Source organism: Saimiri boliviensis, chromosome 4 (genome assembly GCF_048565385.1).
Source record: "Saimiri boliviensis isolate mSaiBol1 chromosome 4, mSaiBol1.pri, whole genome shotgun sequence".
NCBI lineage: Eukaryota > Metazoa > Chordata > Mammalia > Primates > Cebidae > Saimiri > Saimiri boliviensis.
The window spans coordinates 40,604,148-40,624,496 of record NC_133452.1 but is presented as its reverse complement, the minus strand read 5'-3'; the positions used below and the strand labels follow the sequence as shown (position 1 = coordinate 40,624,496).

Here is a 20,349-nt window from a genome sequence, read left to right as displayed (position 1 = left end):
CAACAATTAATTATTGATAATGTAGTATGTACTTAAATCATTACATTAAATACTGAGGCTATACAATATATAAGAAAAATATATACCCTGATTGAACTTAAAATCTAGTAGTCGATACAAGAAAGTAAATTGACAATGAAAATAGGGAGAGTAAAGGGAGTTTGGATAAATTATAGAAGGAGCTCCTAAACAGTCCATGGAGGTATTTGTGAGAGGATGGAATTAGCACACAGTTGAGATTTTAAAGATTTATAAAATACATCTGTGTAAATGGCAAGCAGTGAGAACACAGAAAAGGTGCTTGAGGAAGGGGCCTAAAGATAAGATAGATCATGACACAGAAAAAAACTAAAATGATTCAATGACCGTCTAGTTTGATATCCAATAAATATATTTGAGTGAATGAGTGATTGACTATATGAATGGGAAATATTGAAATATAAAGATGAGGGCCATTTAAAGCTCTTAGAGGTAAGCATAGGTTTTAAGCTTTCATAGTACCTGATTTTCTGAATATGCAAATGATCAGTGTTTAAATTAATAAAAATAACTCTAAAATTGAGAACTCTTGGTTGGAGAAAATAACAAAATCTGAAGTAAAGGAAAATGGACAAAATACTTCAGACACTGTGCCTGATATAAATGGAAATAATGCCTGGAGAGAGACTGAGTTCATAATCTTGTGTTTGCTCATTAAGGTCAGAAAGATTCTTGATAAGGAAATCACTAGTCTGAAAGGTCTAATGATTTTACTAACCTGTATAATAAATTATATCTTAAGAAACTCTTGTCATTTATCCAGTGTATTTACCCATGCATGACTGTTCCACATATTCATGGTGTTTTCATATTTTATAACATTCAAAAATATAACAATATTCCATTGATTTGAATAAGATTTTTTAAATTACAGTGAAAGCTTTTGGATAAGGTATGGTAAGATTATTTTTCAATAACTATTTTGATACATATAATAAAACTAGTGACAATTCCTAAAGATGACAATAGACTTAGTACAAACAGGTTCAATAGGATTACTAAATAAGTAAGTGGGGACGAAACAGAGGAAAAGGCCAAAGATTGAGCACTGTGGTACTCTATTATGAGAAAGTTAGGGAGGATTAAAGGTAGCAGTGATAGGGGATTGAAAAGGGGTAGCTTAAGCGGTAGAAGGAAAACAAGAACAGTGTGTCCTGAAGTCAATGGAGTAATCAGTTGTCTCAAATGCTGCTAATAAGTTAAGTATGGCGAGAACTGAGAATTGGACATGTCAGTAGTAATATGAAGGACACTGGTGACTTTCCCAAGAGAAGTTTCAGTGGAATGGAGGAAGACCAAAGGAATAATAGGAGTATTATGGAGGAATGAATCAAAATGTACCTATTTACCATCCAGAGCCAGACTCAGAGCCTTTACTCTGTGCTAGAAACCCAATGACCAGTTCTTGCATTGTTCCCTTTCCTTGATCTTTCTACAGCTCACCTAGCTTCTTCAAACCTGTACAGTAAGACCTCCAAATCTGTGGATTCCACATCCATGGCTTCAACTGACTGCAGACGAAAAATATTAGGAAAAAACCTGCATCTGTACTGAACATGTGCAGACTTTTTTTTTGTCTTTATTCCCTAAGTAATACAGTGTAATAATCATTTACATAGCCTTTACATTGTATCAGGTATTTGAAGTAATGTAGGGGTGATTTAAATAATTTTGAAGGATGTTTGTAGGTTATACGCACATACTATGCCATTTTATGTCAAGGCCTTGAGCATCCTCAGATTTTGACATCCACAGGAGGTCCTGCAGTCTTCACAGATCCCCTGAAACTGTAACTGATGAGGAGTGATGGTACTCCTTTTTTTCACATAGTCAAAATAGAAGAGATTAGGCTTATTTTTCAAAGTTCTCTTTATAATCTTATTATTTCTCTCCAAATAATACTATATTAAGCACGACTGGATTTAAGAGGTTCCCAGATGTTTCAGCCACTCATTTACATAAAAATTATTTGGCCATATCCATACATCCTTAATCTTAAACTATACATATGGATTTACTGTTCTGTCTCCTGGGGTCAGCTTGCCTTCAATTTATTTAATCTGTTTCATTGGCACACTTGTAGAGATTGATAATAAAAAAATGTTTTAAGAGAGAGCATACCACACATCAAGTCGTCAACTTTATCCACTTCAGCTACTTATTTCAAAGTTTCTGATTCTTATTGATGATCTTTCAGTAGCCTTCATTCTTGCATCCATCCATTCACTCAAGAAACTTGTGTTGGGGAAGGTATTAGAATTACAGCTCTTCCAGCTTTCTAAAACAAACATAGCAACATAAATAGACAAGCATAATAATAGGCAATCATCTATACTAGAAATCTAATTATTTGCTGTATAAATCATTTAAAAAATGTATTCTAAACTAAAAATGCCAGAGGCACAGAGATCTTACTAATCCATAAAGGAAACATAATTTATATAGTATGCTTACACTAGTAAAAACAGAATGATTTGGGTGAGCAGAGTATAACATTGATTTAGTCATTGGTTATAAAACGAGATGCTTCTAATGAGGTTCTCACCCCCTTTATTTGCCTTGCAAAACTAATTTCAAAGAAAAGTATAATTTTAAGATCTAAAAAACCAGTTAATGATATCCATAGGCTGATATTTTCAGTTGGAATGAATTCCTGTGACAGCATGAACATACACCCACCAACACGTATGTAATAGAAACCACTTTGGAAGACACTAGGCGGCCACAGATTTCTCAAGTCCTCACAGCAAGGCAGTGGTGTTCTTGGGGACAGCTACATTTCATCTTCCTTGAAGATAGATACCACCTACCAGTGGTCACCCCATAGGAAATCAGGAAGTATGCTAAACTATCCAGCAGACTTGGGATTAAACCGCACTGTACTAGTGGAAATGTCCTATCCAATATTATGATCTGTTTTGAAAGAGAATGGGAAAAAAATACACACAAAACGGTGGGAGGAAGCTGCACACAACATCGCCAAACAGCTGGCTTGTTTTCTATTCCAGAAACAGCTTGGGACTAACTATATTCACAAGATCTCTTGGCAGAGTAGCTTGATGAAAATACCAAAGCTGTGAGAAATGTTCTTTTGCTGAATCCTCCATGTAGCTATCATACGGTTTATTAACCTAAATGAGAATGTGTACACCTTTCTCATCCCGCCAAAAAAATTCTTTGTATGTTTAAGTGAGAAACTTACTGATTCTTTATATGGCACAAACATGATTCATCACAGCATTCACACCAAATAAACCCAAATAACTTTCAGAAAGTATAATCCTAGCCATGTAGTGATTTCCTCCTTTATTTCAATTGGTATTTGGGGGGACAGTCAAGGGAGAATTTGATAGAAATGTAAGCATGAATTCAATGGCACTGGTGACTTTTTGGGTGCCAAGGTTAATCTCAAAGGGAAACAAGTTTTGGTGGCTTCCTGTGTCTATTTATCCATTCTTTTAACATTTAACTCTTACCTCCTTAAGACGTAAAGATACCTAATTTTAAACACATTTCTGGCTCACCTGTTAGATGCTAGAAATGTGGATCTTGAGTAATATACAAGATCTGCTTTACTCTTTTAGAATTCCTACATTACAGGGGATTCAGTATTTTCAGATTCAGCATTTTAGAAGACCTTGAATTCTATTCCTTACTAAGTATACAAGGTAGATTCAATTAGCTGGAACATATTCATATTTTTATCATGAGGCATTCTGAGTCTATTCCTTGTGACACCAGAATTAGTTTTTCATCTCACAGTTTGCTATATTTCTCTGATGACTCAAGTAGTTTATTGGCAGTCACTTTGTAAAAGGTTCCCTGGGATTATGCAAATGCAGGATGTTAGAAATGGAAATACATATCATTGCCTCTCCTGTCAAAAAAATGTAATTAACACACATGATGTATCATCTTACAAAAGTGGGTGAAAATTCCAGTGGGTGACCTTGAGTCACAGCTCCCCAGTGCACACACTGTCCTGTACCCGAGCATCTCCCACCCAACACAGGACTCCCACTTCTTCCATCCCTGTCGCTTTAGCACTGTCTGTGTGTGTGTGTGTGTGTGTGTGTGTGTGTGTGTGTGTGTGTGTGTTTTCAGTTCAAAATCTACCACTCAATTTCACTTTCTTTAACAATTTTGGTTTGATTCAATTTGTTTCATAGGTAATAATCCATTTACAGGATACAAAAAGAAAAGTAAAAGTACATACTTCTTTCTATCTGTATATTTATTCCTTATTCTTTTTTATGGTTGCACATAATTCATTATACAGATATATAATTTATTTAGCCAGTCCTATATTGATGGATATTAGGTTATTTCCAGTCCTTTGATATGACCAAAAATGGCGAAATAATAACAGTGTCTTTGTCAGTATGGGGACCATAAGAAAGTTCCATAGACTAGGTGGGTTGTAAACAAAAGAAATTTCCCGTAGTTCTGGAGGCTGAAAAGCTGAGATCAGGGTGTCTGCATGGTTGTGCTTTGGTGAGGACTCTCTTCTGGCTTGGAGACTGCTGACTTGCTTGTAGCCTCACATGGTGGAAAGAGAGCTAGCTAGCTCTCTGGCCTCTTTTTGTTAGGTCGCTAATCTCATTCATGAGGGCTCCATCCTCAGAATCTAATTACCTACCAAAGGCCTTACTCCCAACTATCATCACATTGGGATCAGGTTTTCAACATATGAATTTCAGTAGGGGTATGCAAACATTCCATCCATTAGCCATATTCAGTTCACATGTAATATAGTATCTATATTATTTTGTATCTGTAGGATAATTCCGAGAAGTGAAATTGCTAGATCAAAATTACTGTGCATTTCTAATTTTGATAGCTATTGCTCAATTGAGTTTCTTAGGAATTTGTACCATTTTACACTTACAACTGTAAATGTAAGAGATATGTATCTACTCTCTTAGTCTTACCATCAGAGGTTATTACCAATATTTGTGGGTTTTGCAAACCTGAAAAAAATGGGAAGTTTATCAGTGTGTTTTTAATTTACATTTCTCCTATCATGAGGGAGGATCAGTATCTTATAAACGTTTAACAGCCATTTTAATTTTCTTTTCTTTGAATAAGGCCCTCATATATTTGTGCATTTGGTTATGTTGTTGGTGCTTTTCTTTGTAGAGTTACAAGAGTTCTTTAGGTATTAGAAACATGCTCCCTTTGTAGGTGCTAACAGTGCTTTTTATTTTATCTCACACTCTATTCTTCATTAGAATTATTTGCTCTTGAGAAGTCCCTTTGAGAGCCTGCCAGCTTTGTACACCTTTGGAGGGCAGTTTCTTGGCAATTTCTCAATTATTTTTCATATAGAAAATTGTCTCACTGAATTGTATTTCTTCTGGTGTCAACTGTGCTAAATTATTGTTCTAAAAATTTCACCATTCCGTTCAGGTTTAACATATTTTTTTTAGTGTGATTTTCATAGAGTATATTACATTCTTGGTGAATTTTTATCTTCTTGCCCTATCAGTTACTAAAAAAACACAAATAACAACAATCTAAAACAACCTTGTGAAATATCTCACTGTAAGTATAGATTTGTCTAGTTTGCCATGTAATTTCTGTTCTCCACATTTTAACGCTATGTATTGTGATGCTTTCAAGTATGGAATTATTTTAGGTTCTTAAGGGGTTCCTTTTTTAATATGATATTTGTAACTTTTCCCCCAAGTTTTCTGATGTCCTGCCATGCCCCAGATTCCTAAATAAGTTCGGGCACAATGATTTTCAGAAAAAGAATGATTAATTTAAGAATTTATGGAAATCATAGGAAGGTCAAGTTGATGCAATGCCTTAGAACAGAGAAATGCAGACAGTTGAAGTATATAGAGATATGCCTATGATATAAACAAACAAATTGCATATACATGTATTAAGAAGACTATAAGATATGTAAATTACTTCACTAGATGCCAGTTCATAGGCATGTACCTGAATCTGCCTAACTAATTGGAAGAATGAGAAGATACCTTTATTTTTCCAAGAAAAAGAAACAAAATTGCTATTTAAATTTTGGTAAACTTAATTGTCAACATTTTTTCATATTTTGTAGATTCATATCTCTTTAATCAATGGGCGACCAAGTGCTGATGATCCTTCTCCTGAACTGTTGGAATTCACCTCCGCTCGCTATATTCGCCTGAGATTTCAGAGGATCCGCACCTTGAATGCTGACTTGATGATGTTTGCTCACAAAGACCCAAGAGAAATTGACCCCATTGTCACAAGAAGAGTAAGTTATGATGAACCATATTAGATCCTACAAATGATATCCCACTTATCTTTTTTGTCTGTTAAATACTATTAAAGGAAATCTCTCAGTGATTTGTAGGACTGGTTATTATCAATTTTTTATTTTAGAATTTTAAATTTTTGTATTAATTATTATTTAAAATTTGGCAGACTTTCCTTTGTTCAGATCCAAGCTGTGCCACTTATTACATGTGTAACATTTATCAAACATTTTAGCCTTCTCAAACTTTAATTTCTTCTTTTGTAACATGAGAATCACCATGTCTAGTTAATAATCTTATTTTTCAGGATAAAATTAGTCTGTCACTTGAGGTGATCTGTACTACTATTATAATTGGCTTTGACTAGTTACAACTGGATGTGCAGGGACTTTGAAAGTTTTTTTTTGCCACAACTGACCCAGTATACACGCATACACGCATACAGAGAGCAGTATGTCTTAAACCTTAACGTGCTTGAAATTAGCCAGTGATCTTGTGGAAATATAAGTTATGATTCAGTAGGTAGAGAGCAGGGCTAAGACACTGCAATTCAGTGAATTTCCAGGTGATGCTGGTGTTGCTGGTTTGCGAACCATCAAATAATTTGGTTTTATGCTTGATTAATGAATCAAAAGCCATAATTTTTAAAATGCACTGCTATAGGAGAAACTGATTCTACATACTGTTGTATTTTCCTTTACAAATAAAATATTAGGGGGAAAATGTTTAAAGCATCTTTTCAAAAGCTTTTTGAACAGAAGAGCTAACAGAAGTGCTGTCTTCCAGTTTTAAACAGGAATTTGTGGGATTACATGATAGATGATCAACCCAGATTGCTATGAGTGATAACTGCACTCCCTCCTGTCTACCTTCTACCACATTCACTGGTTTATGGCACCTCCCACATCTGCTGCTACACAACCAAGTCATTTATACCAAGGAAGTCAATTCAGCCATAAATCCATAAAGGAAACTCATGTGAATATAGTATCTACTGTATGACTAGAGGTATAGCTAAGAAAGAGGACTATAGGGAGAAATTAATATTGTAGGACAAAGCACTTAATTCTAGAATGATCCCACTAAGGTGAAACCACTGTCATCAGTTGTCAAATTGCCGAATCATTAGGGCAAATAGTTACAGATCCTAAATACTCCTCACATGTTTTCTTTCCTCGTTACTTAATTTCCCCACACCCAACCTCTCCATCATCACAAGATAACTTTTTAGGTTTTAGTTAGTCTCACACAGCGTATGTCAGATGTTTTAGTGCCCTGTATTTTCTAAATCTGAAATAATTTCACCTTTATTTTATCTCAACATACGGCAATTGCCTCATGCAAAACTAATTATTATTTTATAGCAATGTTTAGATTTTTCACGTTTAAGAAAACATTTTTAATTCTAATTTTGGCGTGACTTAAACATATACACCAAGGAAGACCAAATAATATTGGAGTGAAATTTAATCTTTCTTGACAGTATATCTATCAGAGAAAAAAAATCAATGAAAATAATTTAGTGTTCTTTCTATCATCTTTTGCAGAAGGCAGAGTGGGTGTTGGGGTGCACATCTATTATTTATAACTTTATCTTACATGAGCTTTTAAAATAGTGCACTGTAAGTCAACATACAAATATATTTTTTTGAAAGTACTCAAGTTTAATAAACACAACATCTAAATTTAAATATATAAAAATAGGATAGCAAATTTCATCTCCTCTTCATGACTCAAAAGCAAAGAATTGTACATTCATATATAAAATAGATTTCCCAATTTTAAAAGCATTTACAAATACTGGTATCAGCTTTCTAAGCAAATATCTCTATTTGAATCTATATTATTAAGTGATGAGTTTAAAAGAAAAAAAGATTTTTCTACTATCCAAACTCCCCAGCCAGTTCCAAGGTCTAGGTATATCAAATAAGATAACTTAACGAAAATATTTTCAAAGACACTATATGTACATAACAAAAACAAATAAAAGGAAACAAAGAAGTAAATTGGAAAAGGGAGATTTTTTAGTTAGGGAACTCAGATATGTGTCCATCTACATACTCTTGTTAATTCTGTTTTTCTTTTCTTTTGTGTGTATAATTGGAATAATAGAACTATCTAACACTAAGATGGTTATTTGAATATGATAATTTGAAGTGCTCTGACAATTATAAAATGTTATATACATATTAATTAAAATTTTAAAAATAGTCCAGCCTCCATAATTATCCTTAAAAAATAGCTGGGTAGATTAAAATAATTAGTCACATAGCTCTATGTTAACTTCATATAAAAAGGTAATTGTATGGACTTTTGAACATAATAATATAAAAATGCAAATGTTCTGCACAACAAGCTTACAGTTAATGATTTTTCAATTTTCTTCTTAATATGGTTAAGGAATATATTGTTTTGAGTACAATTTCTCTCTAAATTTTGTTGATTCTTTTCAAATCCATCAAGTAAAATAGCATGCATATAATTTGTGAATACTGCAGTTCCTTTAATCACAATAAAAGAGGGTTTCTTGCAAGAAACTATGTAAAACAGCTTTTATGAAGAGTAATTGTCCTTAGCCCCTGATAAAAACTACTCTCAGCCATAGCTGGCTGGGAGAAAGACATTTCTAAAATGGCCACCTAGCTTAAATTAAAGGCACTCTTCCTTTGGGCTAAGATTATAATGCTAGGAGTTACTTTGTCGGTTTCATGAGTCCTCACTTGTCCTCAAGAAACACAAATGTCCTTCAAACTAAGGATAAAAGCAGAAAATAAAGTTTTTACTGAATGTCCCCTTTTGTTACTTTCACCTTGCAGTCATCTTAACAGGATTTCTGTCTGGATTGCTTTTTGCAGTATTACTACTCGGTCAAGGATATTTCGGTTGGAGGGATGTGCATCTGCTATGGTCATGCCAGGGCTTGTCCACTTGATCCAGCGACAAATGTATGTATATTTATAGGATGCTTAGGCAAAATGAAGCCCTGAGCTGTAAAATGTTTCATGAGAGTCTTTGCTGACAGAGAATGCTGTAAATGGGTGTCAGGCCCCCACTTAGGCAGTGTAACAGAAATCCACGCCAGGGTGAAATAAGAGCTGGCAGTTGGGATGATAGACTTTGAAATCAGCCATCACAGTATCAGAAAACAGATTAGTTTTTTTTTCTTTTTTTTTCAAAAAGGCTCCAAATTGGTCTATTTTGAAACCTCTCTAGCTATGACAGCCTGCCTCCTGATTTAGCTTTAGAGAATGCCTGCCGTCAATCAACCTGACCATTTCTTTTAAAGTTTTTAATCAAAAAAATTAATACAAATGAATAAAAAATGTGCAGGGAAGTAAATATGTAAGTGACAAATGAACAGGAGGATAAAGTAGGGCAGGAGCAATGAGGGGGTGGAGTGGATGAGAGTGTCAAGAGAGGACGGACAGTGGCAAGCCGGAAAATGCCAGAATGCTTTTGGATAGATTTTTTTCATTAACGACAGTGAATTAAGTGAACATAACCTAAAGTAGAAGATGAATGAGCATCTATTTTTGCTATTGTAGACAAACTGGTGAAATCCACACTCATCTCCTTTATAGTACATGGAAAAATACATTGAATAGTAAGAACAGTGAATGTAGATAAAGCCACAGATTTTTTTTTCAAATATTACAATGCAAATGACATTATACTCAAAGCTAGTTTTCTGATTATTGGATTATAATGTTATCTCTTAGGAAGATTAAACTACACTAACATATTTATATGGACAAAGTGGTAGTGTTGCTTTCTGCCTGGTATGGGTACTTTCTATCAGGTGTACTGGTGAGCAGTGTTTCCCGGGCTTTAAAAGTATACCAGCACTTTGGGAGGCTGAGGCGAGTGTTTCACAAGATCAGGGGTTCAAGACAGCGCGGCCATGATGGTGAAACTCTATCTCTACTAAAAATACAAAAATTAGCTGGGCGTTGATGGCGGGCTCCTGTAATCCCAGCTACTTGGGAGGCTGAGGCAGAGAACTTCTTGAACCCAGAAGGTGGAGGTTGCAGTGAGCTGAGATCGCACCACTGCAGCCTGGGCTAGAGAGTGAGACTCCGTCTCAAAAAAAAAAAAAAAAAAAAAAAAAGTAAAATACAAAAGTCTTCAAGACAGCCTTAGAAGGCCAATTCCATGAGGTAAATTGAGATGGTATTCAGAGGACACACAGACGGGATATTTAGTTCCAGGGATTTTAGATATCTGTTTTACCTGTACCCCAAGAGGCCTAGGAATCAACTCCCTCCTCTTTTCCACATCCAAAAATGTTAACAACATTTTGAGGGGACCCTTAAAATAAGCACATCAATCCCAAAAGCACATAGATCCCAGGCCTCAGAGAAGGAGAATTCAGTCTTTAAGACCACTCCCAGCTGGGCCTTCCTGCTTTCTTCTGAGCCAGTGATTCCAGAACCAGCGTGGACTTCCTTAAGCTGATGTTGATAAAATACACCCACTTCAAGCCTGGCACGGTGTTCTTTCCAGGCTGACTAGTTTTACATTTTAGTACGTAGTCCAGATGTTTTCTCTTTCCTTCATAGTACCTTTAGAAAGAGGCTTTCTTTATGGTTCTAAATAAGGTTAAAATTTGTGCTTTCTCCCTCTTTTTGACTAGAAATCTCGCTGTGAGTGTGAGCATAACACATGTGGTGATAGCTGTGATCAGTGCTGTCCAGGATTCCATCAGAAACCCTGGAGAGCTGGGACTTTTCTGACTAAAACTGAATGTGAAGGTATGTTCTTTAGAAGCCAACAAAATATGTCATTCTTCCTTTTAAAAAAAAGAAAAAAGCCAGTAATGAAAAACATTAAAATGGCTGGTTATGCAAATGCGACAACAAATACTCATTTATATTATCACTTCGAAGACAGTCCATATGGCTAGCTTTTTCTAAAGGAAAATACTTAAGAAATGCAGCAGATGACTTTATAGCCTAATAGTGACAACTGATCTTATTAGATGATAGGTATCATGGAGAAACCTGTGTTCCTGGAGATTTTCTCAACCCAAGAATAGACCTAAAAATAGTCTTCTGCTGTACTGTAAACCTAAACTAGTATGAAGCCCAATTTAACTGAATTCAAATATTAATATTGCAGTAAATCAGCCCTAACCACATTTTTTTCAACTTATTAAGTATATATGGCCTTCAAAAACAGCTTGATAGACATTTTAAATTAACTTGTACAGACTGTTGCTTGTTATTATTTTTTAGACAATATAACAACTATATAGCATTATATTTTGTTAGGTATTATAAGTAATCTAGAGGTAATTTAAAGTATACAGGAGGATGTGCATAGGTTGTATGCAAGTACTATGCCACTTTATAAAAGGAACTTGAGTATCCTTGAATTTTGGTGTTTGATGGAGGTCCTGGAACCATCCCCATGGATACCGAGGGATGACTGCATTTTCTTTTTAGTTTGAGATTCTGCATATATGCTATTAAGTCTCCTCACTTTCTGCATTCATTTCATTTGCTTTTTGATTTGCATCTGCCTGCTTATAAAGATACTATGGATTAGAAATCTCCCATTATTACTAAGGCATATCTGGAGGCCGGAGCCACCATTAGATCATCACTCACCATGCATGGTGGGTGACCACGGGAGGCCCAGCCTTTGTTTCCTTCAACTACTTCCAGCCATGTTCTGGCTAATCTCTCAGTTCTCCACAGCTTCTCCATAGAGAACAGACATTTGCTCTTAAGAGTAACTTTAAATGTAATGCCATCCAGGGATGTTTGCTCTCAAGCTCCTTTAAATTTTAATTAAACTTCTTTTCTGTTTGTGGACTATCAGCAATTACAAGTGGGAGCAGCACTTGAAGGTAGGAGTCTTTCTGTTGCTGCTGACATGCTTTCCACAGTGATAATTACCTAATGTTAAGGGCTCTGCAAAATCCTTTACCACTCTCCTTGTGTTTCTATGTTTAAATACAAAACAAAAAGAATAGAGCAACTCGTTGGCAATAGAGGTAGACTAAGCAAAGCAAGACATTTTAAACTGCTACCATATACATTTTTAAAATAGTGGGCTTGTGAAATATTTTTCTTTCCCTGTAGGGAAGAGGTGAGGTCATATTTCCAAATTGAAAAATAAACATTTTAAAAACCCAGAAATTCAAGATGGGGGTCTTAGCCATAAAACATTAGATAAAAATCACACTTTCAGCAATGAATACATTCCTAAAAGCTTATGTAAATTTACTCTTTTCCAAGTCGAATTATATTCCAATACCTTAATATTTAGAAAAATCCTTCTGTGACATGACAAATCCCTCCATAAAATGAATAATCACATTCTAATTCATTTGAGTTTAATTTGGATTTTCATCAATCTAGCTTACATAAGGCAAGATGTATCTCTAAAGAGCATAGAATATGCATTCAGTTGCTAAGCCTATACTAAAGAACAGTTTAATATGATATATCTTGGACATTCTGTGAAGTAGTAAGTTGCTGATGACAGAGCGAACACATGGCTTTGTGATTAGTTGCTAGCCATATCCTTGAAGGCTACAGACAGAGCTGGGTAGGCTGTGGCCCACAGACAGCAAGTGAGGCTATAGGTATAGGGTCCTGGTTACACAGAGTGTGTGAAGGACTGTTGCTTTGGCATCCGTGTTTTACCTATTGTAGCTCATAGTTGTAAACACTCTTGACAACATCAGTTCTAAGTAGTATGAGAATAAGTTTATATTACTTTATCTTTTCCTCTGCTTATACTGGCAGCAGAAGTTTTTACTGTTTCTGGAAATTTTTACAACAAAGTTTTTAAGAATTCATAGCCAGTCCAATAATATGTTCCTATTATCCCCGCTACTGGAAAGGAGCTATGGTGGGAGGATCTTTTGAGCCTAAGAGTTTGAGGCCAGCCTGAGACACATAGCGAGACCCTCTCTGTATTATTCTCCTTTCACACTGCTATAAAGATACTACCTGAGACTTGTAGGGCTGTGGAAGCCCCACAGGGTCGTGGGGTGTCCCTTATGCTGTGTTGAGGTGCAGGATCCGAGATGTAAAGAGTCAGGACACTGAATAACTGATGAAGAGCATCTGGACTCAGGGGACCACACCACTTGTGAGTGGAGATCAGTGGCAGCCCCCAAATGCCTCAGAGCATCTGTATTTATGGGCAGGGTGGTGCATGAGGTCATCATCTATAGGCTTAGTAATAGGGCATATATAATCACATGAGTCACAAGCGAGGGGGCCACCCTATTATGTCACCTGGGCAGAGAGGTGGGCTGTGTACAGCAGGGGGCCATGCTGTGCACAGTAGTAGAGGGTCATGTGCAGAAAAGGGGTCCACCTCCAATAGGTCACCAAGGCAAGGAGGCGGGCTGTGTGCAACAGGTGTTGTGTGCAACACTTCTTATCTGGGGACTCGAGACTTCAAAGGATTTCTAATAGAAAGATATTGTAAGCTTAATGCGGTGGGAGGTGGCAGACTTGTGCTCTTCTCTTAAGATATTTATGGGAGGATGATTTGAGCTAGCACAGAAGCGAGAAAAGACTGACAGGGTGTACAGCCACTGGGACTGGTCACACCAGATGGGTTCTTCTCCCTCGGTTACTTCCAGGATCTCAGGCCTGAGGCCTGCTTTCCACAGGAACTGGATGCAAGGTACTACAACTCCTTTATCAGGAGGAGAGGCTCTTGCTCCAAGCCTCGCCATACAGTGTCTGCCCTTTCAGGCAGGGTTGCCAGCACCTGGATCTTTGGTTCTCATCGTGGTTTGGCTGTTTTCCCATGTACTGCTACTGTTCGGTGACTGCTCTAGGCATTCCTCCTACTACAAACTACTATATGGTTAATATAGAAGGATTATATAAATCAGCACTAAATGTGTCAGTACAGCTCTGACTGCAATACCTATATGATTATATAGAAAGATTATATAGAATTAAGTAGATATAATTATTAAGTATGATTATATAAACTAGATATATGTAAGCAGTAAGTTATACTTGAAGCACTAATTCTGTAAACTAATATATGATTATATATGTAGGATTATATAAAGAAAATAGCTGAACAATAACACTATAAACTAAGATATTCTTCAGGCACTACTTATGCCTGGGGTCTGGACAGTTCTCCTTCCTCGGTGCCCATGAGGAGTGTTACCCACAGAGACTGGGTAAATTATAAAGGAAAGAGGTTTAGTTGACTCACCATTCTGCATGGCTAGGGAGGTCTCAGGAAACTTACAATCAAGGGGAAAGGGAAAGCAGGCATGTCTTACATGGTGCAGGAGAGGGAGGAGAAAGTGAAGGGGGAAGAGCCCTTTATAAAACCATCATATCTTGTAAGAACTCACTCACTATCAGGAGAACAGCATGGAGGAACCTCCCCTTGATCCAATCTCCTCCCTCCCTCCATAGGTGGAAACTGCAATTGATATGAGATTTGGGTGGTGACACAGAGCCAAACCGTATCACTGTCTTTCTGAAGAAAAAAAAGGAATTCTTGTATGTTGTACTAAAGATATAAAACTGCTTATAATACCTAGTGATTTATATTTGTGACTATATGTTCCCCAAAGTTTGAAACTCTCCATTAACATAGCAAAAATACTAGATTATAAATCAAATGTCAGCAAGTTGGGAAAGGTATTTACAACAAACATTACAAGAGTATAATAACCATTCTATATTAAGAGATCTTACATATCAATAAGAAAAAAGTTAATTAACCTGTTAAAAATCTGTAAAGATCAAAACAGGTATTTCTTAGAAATGACAAATAACTTTGTAAAAGATAATCACACTCATAATTAAGGAAGTACCAATTAGAACAATGGCAATATTATTTTTAACTTATTAAAGTGTTCATTCATCCACTTAACAAATATTTGAATGCTTATTATGTCCAGGAATTGTATTCATGGGTTGATAATACACAAGGTTGGTAGCTATGGAGAACCTGTTTTATCATTTCTACTAGAAGAAACATCATTTGTCATAGTATTCGTGGAGAGGATTTTTTTAAAGTGATTAAAATTTAAATTTTACATACCCTTAGACTAGAAATTATGCTTCTAGGAATGTATCCTATAGATGTATTCATATGGATGTAAAGGGAACATTATCATGATCTTTGTCATTAGTGCTACCACTACTGCTACTAACATTTATTGAGCTCAGTATTTAGTATGTTCCAGGCATTCTGCTCAGCATCCTCAAAACAAGTATAAGAGACAAGTACTAAAATAATGCTAAGACTTGATTTTTTGCCTCAAAATCACTCAACTGGCAAATAGGAAACTTTTCTGATATTAGAGCTCCTCCCTCCACCCCACATCCTTGTTCTCCGAGTATGTGTGCAGTGTTATTTGTAAAGCAGAAACATGCAAACTGTGTAATTATTCATTAATAGAGACCTGGTAAATACCTTCATTCAATAGTACCCTTTGCACCCTTAGGGGATACACATGCTAACATGGAAAAACTCCATGATTTACTGTTATTAAAATGAAACAGTTCTGAACAGTATACAGGCACCTACACACACACACATGTGGAAATGACTGTAAGTTCTCCTAAGAAACTCAACATCTCATGTAGAAAGGAGACTCTGCATCAGTATGTTTCCCTAGTTCCTTCCTAATATAAATTCTTCATATTTTAAAAAGTCTTACCCAATCCTTTCTGGAGAAAATAATTTTTCACTTCTTTGAATTCTTCTAATGTAACCTAAAAAAGACAAGGAGGATGAAGAGAAGGAAAATCAATTGTGAACTTATTTATAAGACATTATGCAAATGATTTTACATGCATTATCTCACTTGTGCTTTTAAATATCCAATCTAGCAATTGCTATTGACCACTCCATGTTTTATATGGAAACTAAGCATTTGTGAAATTAAGAAGTTTCCAACATCACATGACTACTAAGTAGTGGAGAGAACGTGCAAATCCAAGACAGTGGGGTGCAAAATAGCAAGATCTAAGCCCCCAAGTAAACCAGCTCTCAGTTTGTCTTAATTGCTTGGCACCTGTCATGTATCTTGTCTTGTTTACCAGGCAGAATGTGAAGGGATTCCAGCAGTCTTTAGCAGACTCTGGAGTCTGGCTTCAGAAGTTGGTTTTCAATACTGATTAGATTACCTTCTGCACATTATTTCACTTCTCTGGCCTCAGGTTCACACACACACACGTGAAAAGAGTATACAAAAATAGGTTAATAATAATAATACCTTATTCCTAAAAGCATTTTTGAGGATTAAAATCAGTAGTAATAGATATAGAGCACTTAGGACAGTGTCTGGCATTGAAAGAAACCTAAATACATTTTAGTTGTTATTAGTATTAATAGAAAGAAAGTGTATTATAGATGTTCTTCTTTATCCATAGGATCTAACACAGACATTTCGATATAGCAATAATTCACTACAGATTACCTAGCTGTTGATCATTTAGTGCCATCATTCAATAATATATTATTTGTCATAACAGGAAATTATTAGTTGAACCATATAAAATTGAACTTTCATTAGTCAAAATCAAACAATGGCAATTGCATATGCTTGTGCTCAATTTATATGTTTTAATTATTTCAAATTAATGTGAATTTATTTAGACATTCAATAAATTCAGATACTGTCTAGATATCTTTGTGCATGTGTATGCTAAATGTACTTTCCTGTATAGTATAAAAATCTGTTGTGTATAACAGAAATGATTTTTAAATGTATCTGAAACATGAAATTAATGTTTATTAATTTATTTTCCCCTAATCCAGCATGCAATTGTCATGGAAAAGCTGAAGAATGCTATTATGATGAAAATGTTGCCAGAAGAAATCTGAGTTTGAATATACGTGGAAAGTATATTGGAGGGGGTGTCTGCATTAATTGTACCCAAAACACTGCTGGTATAAACTGTGAGACTTGCGCTAATGGCTTCTTCAGACCCAAAGGGGTAAAGTATGCTTTTTCTTTATAAAGGGTTTTTTGCTTTTTCATACAACAATGTTTTATACAAAAAATACAATAATTTTGAAAGGTTCTCCTAAAAGTTGAACTTCAAATTAAAGGTGAGTAAGAACATTTCATTGTTGAAACTGACCTAAATCTTTGAGGATGTGAGATAAAACATTTCCATCACACTGGACAGTTTTATCATGGCTCCTTACAGTCAATTCCCACCCCTAGACAAACTCTGTTCTGATTTTTAGAACATAAATTAGTTGTGCCTATTAGTGAATTTCATAAAAATGAAATCATACAGTATATACAAGCCTGTGTCTCTCTTCTTTCACTCAACATATTTTAAGATTTATTCATGTTGTTTGTGCATCAGTAGTTCTTTTGCTAAAAGAAATTGCTGAGTAATATTTCTCTGCATAAACATATCAAAAATTTAAATCCATTCTCCTGTTGATAGATATTAGGATCATTTCCAATTTTAGCTTAGCTCCTATAAATAATTTCATACTAGTTATTTTATAGTCATGCCTTTATTTACCTTATGTAAATACTTGGGAGTAGAATCCTTTTTATATAGGATAGGTAGATCCTTAACTTTATAAGAAACCATCAACGTTTTGCCAAATTAGTAATAATGTATAATGTGTTCACCAAAAAGTTACATTAGTTCCAGCTGTTCTATATCATCTCTAATATTTGATGTTGACTGTCTTTTTGGATTTTGGTCATCTAGTGGGTGTGAAATGGCATCTGATTATGGATTTAATTTTAATTGTAAGGGTTTCTTGACTGTTCCTATATCTTCTCTTGTGAAGTACATGTTCAAAGTTTAAATATTATTTTTTTATTCTAACAACTAGATTTTTAACTTACAGAGCTATTACCCATATCAAGGAAATGTTGGTGTGTGGTATGAAATAAGTAACCAGTTTTATATGGTTAACTTTAAGTTCTAGCACCATTCATTGAAAAATCAATTGATCATATTACATGGATCAATTTTTAGAAATTTAATTATGTTTCAAGCATCTATTTTTCTATGTGCTATTATCATACTATCTTCATTGCTTTAATAAGTCTAGAATTTAGGTAGTATAATATACCAACTTTATTCTTTCTTTTCAAGGTTGTTTTGTCTCTAGTAGGGTTTTTGTGTGTGTGTGTATGTGTGTTTGCATACAATTGTAGAATCAACTTGTCAATTACAGAAAACATTAAGATTATTGCATAGAATCTATATACAAATATGGAGAATTGGAGTTTGAGGAGAGATTGGTCAAAGAATACCAAATTTTTGTTAGATTATAGGAATACATTGAAGATATTTATTGTACAGATGGTGTTAATATACCATTGTAATTATAGTTAATTACAATATAGTCTTGAAAAATGCTGAGGATAGATTTTTTATGTTCTCAGAACAAAATTGATAATTATATTAGGCAGTATGTTAATTAGTTTGATATAATGATTTCAATTGTATATATATATATTATATATTTCAAAATAGTGTGTCATACAATTTGTCAGTTAAACAAAATTAAATGTTAAAAGAAAACATAGAGAAAAATAACATCATGATAATGTTGAGCCATTTAATCAACGAATATACCATATCTCTCCATTTATTTCTGTCTTCTTTATCCATGTCACTATTCTAGTATAGAGATCTTACATGTCTTTCGTTAAATTAATCTTTAGTATTTTCCTTTGCATGATTGTGAAAAAAATTGTTTTTTAAAAATAGTTTTTCAATTCTTTAATATAATTATTAAAGATTTTTGAATATTGACTTTATGTGCTATAGCCATCCTTATTAACTCTAGTAGTTTTAAACTACATGTTGAGAAACATACACATAAACAGTTGTGTTACCTTCAGGCTTACTTCTTCCTTTGCAATCTTTATGCCAAGGTTAACGAAAAATGGTGAAAGCTGACATCTTCACTTTGTTCTCAATTTTAAAGGGAAACCTAATATTTCACTATTGAGTATGATGTGAACTGCAGATTTTTTATGTACGTGCTTTATCAGATTCAGTTTTACAACAAAACTGTTTTGAATTTTATCATATACTTTTAGAAACCTACTAAAATGAACATAAGGTTTTTCTCCTCTACTCTGTTAACATGGTCAATTTACACAAATTAATTTTTTAAATATAAAGCCAACTTTGCATTTTTGAATTAATATCCATCTGGTTATGGTATATTATCATTTTTATATTTTTATATATTGGATGATTCCATTGACTAATATTTGGTTAAGAATTTTGACACCCTCTCATATTGGATAGGTCTATAATTTTATAATATCTTTGTCAGGTGTTTTTATTGAGGTATACTGGCATCAACAAATGATCTAGGAAATGAACTTCCTCTTCTGCTGTTTTCTAAAATAACTTATGATTAAAATTAATTATCTTTAAAATGCTTAACAAATTCTCCAGTGAAACTCTGTAAGCCTCTAGTTTTCTTTGTGGGAAGAACATTTTTAAATGCATTGGTTATTTTTTATTAGGCATAGGGCTAGATAGGTTTTGTATTAATATCTTTGGGGAGGGTCAAGTTTTGATATATTTTTCAAGTAATTTGTTCAGTTCATCTAAAGTGTCAAATTATAGGCAGTTTAAAAAATTCCCTTATTATCTTCTTGAAGTCTATAGCATCTATACTAATATCTCTTCTTTAATTTTTAAAGTGATTATGTTTTGCTTTTCTCCTTTTATTAATCACTTCTGTTAGGAGTGATTTATCATTTTTTTTTAATCCTTTAAAAAATCTGTTTTTATTTTTTGTATTTTCATTGATTCTGTTCTATTTATTATATTATTCAGTTGACCTGTTTTGGGTTTAAATTTTATTTTATTTTGCTACCTATCAATTTGGAATGTTAAATTCTGATTTTAAACTTTCTTCTTTTATCATATAAGCTTTTAAATATAAATTTCCTTCTAGCATTTCTTTAGCTTCTGCTCATGAATTCAGAATGCTCTATGTTATTATTTATTTAATGTGATTTCTAATTTCTCTTGTGATTTTGTTGTTTAATCTCCAAATATTTGGGCTTTATTAAATATTATAATTTTTATTTCTACACTGG

At 34.3% G+C, this 20,349-nt stretch overlaps 1 protein-coding gene across 7 annotated transcripts in view; it reads left to right on the top strand.

Moving 5' to 3' along the window:
- The window catches only part of LAMA2 (laminin subunit alpha 2), a 625,652-nt gene that overhangs the window by 249,734 nt on the left and 355,569 nt on the right, over window positions 1–20,349 (top strand). For all 7 annotated transcript variants that reach the window (XM_074397494.1, XM_074397493.1, XM_074397490.1 and 4 more), the window contains exons 5-8: window positions 6,110–6,289; window positions 9,146–9,235; window positions 10,924–11,041; window positions 17,061–17,239. In XM_074397494.1, the coding sequence (XP_074253595.1) occupies window positions 6,110–6,289; window positions 9,146–9,235; window positions 10,924–11,041; window positions 17,061–17,239 (567 nt within the window). The remainder of the gene's footprint in view (window positions 1–6,109; window positions 6,290–9,145; window positions 9,236–10,923; window positions 11,042–17,060; window positions 17,240–20,349) is intronic.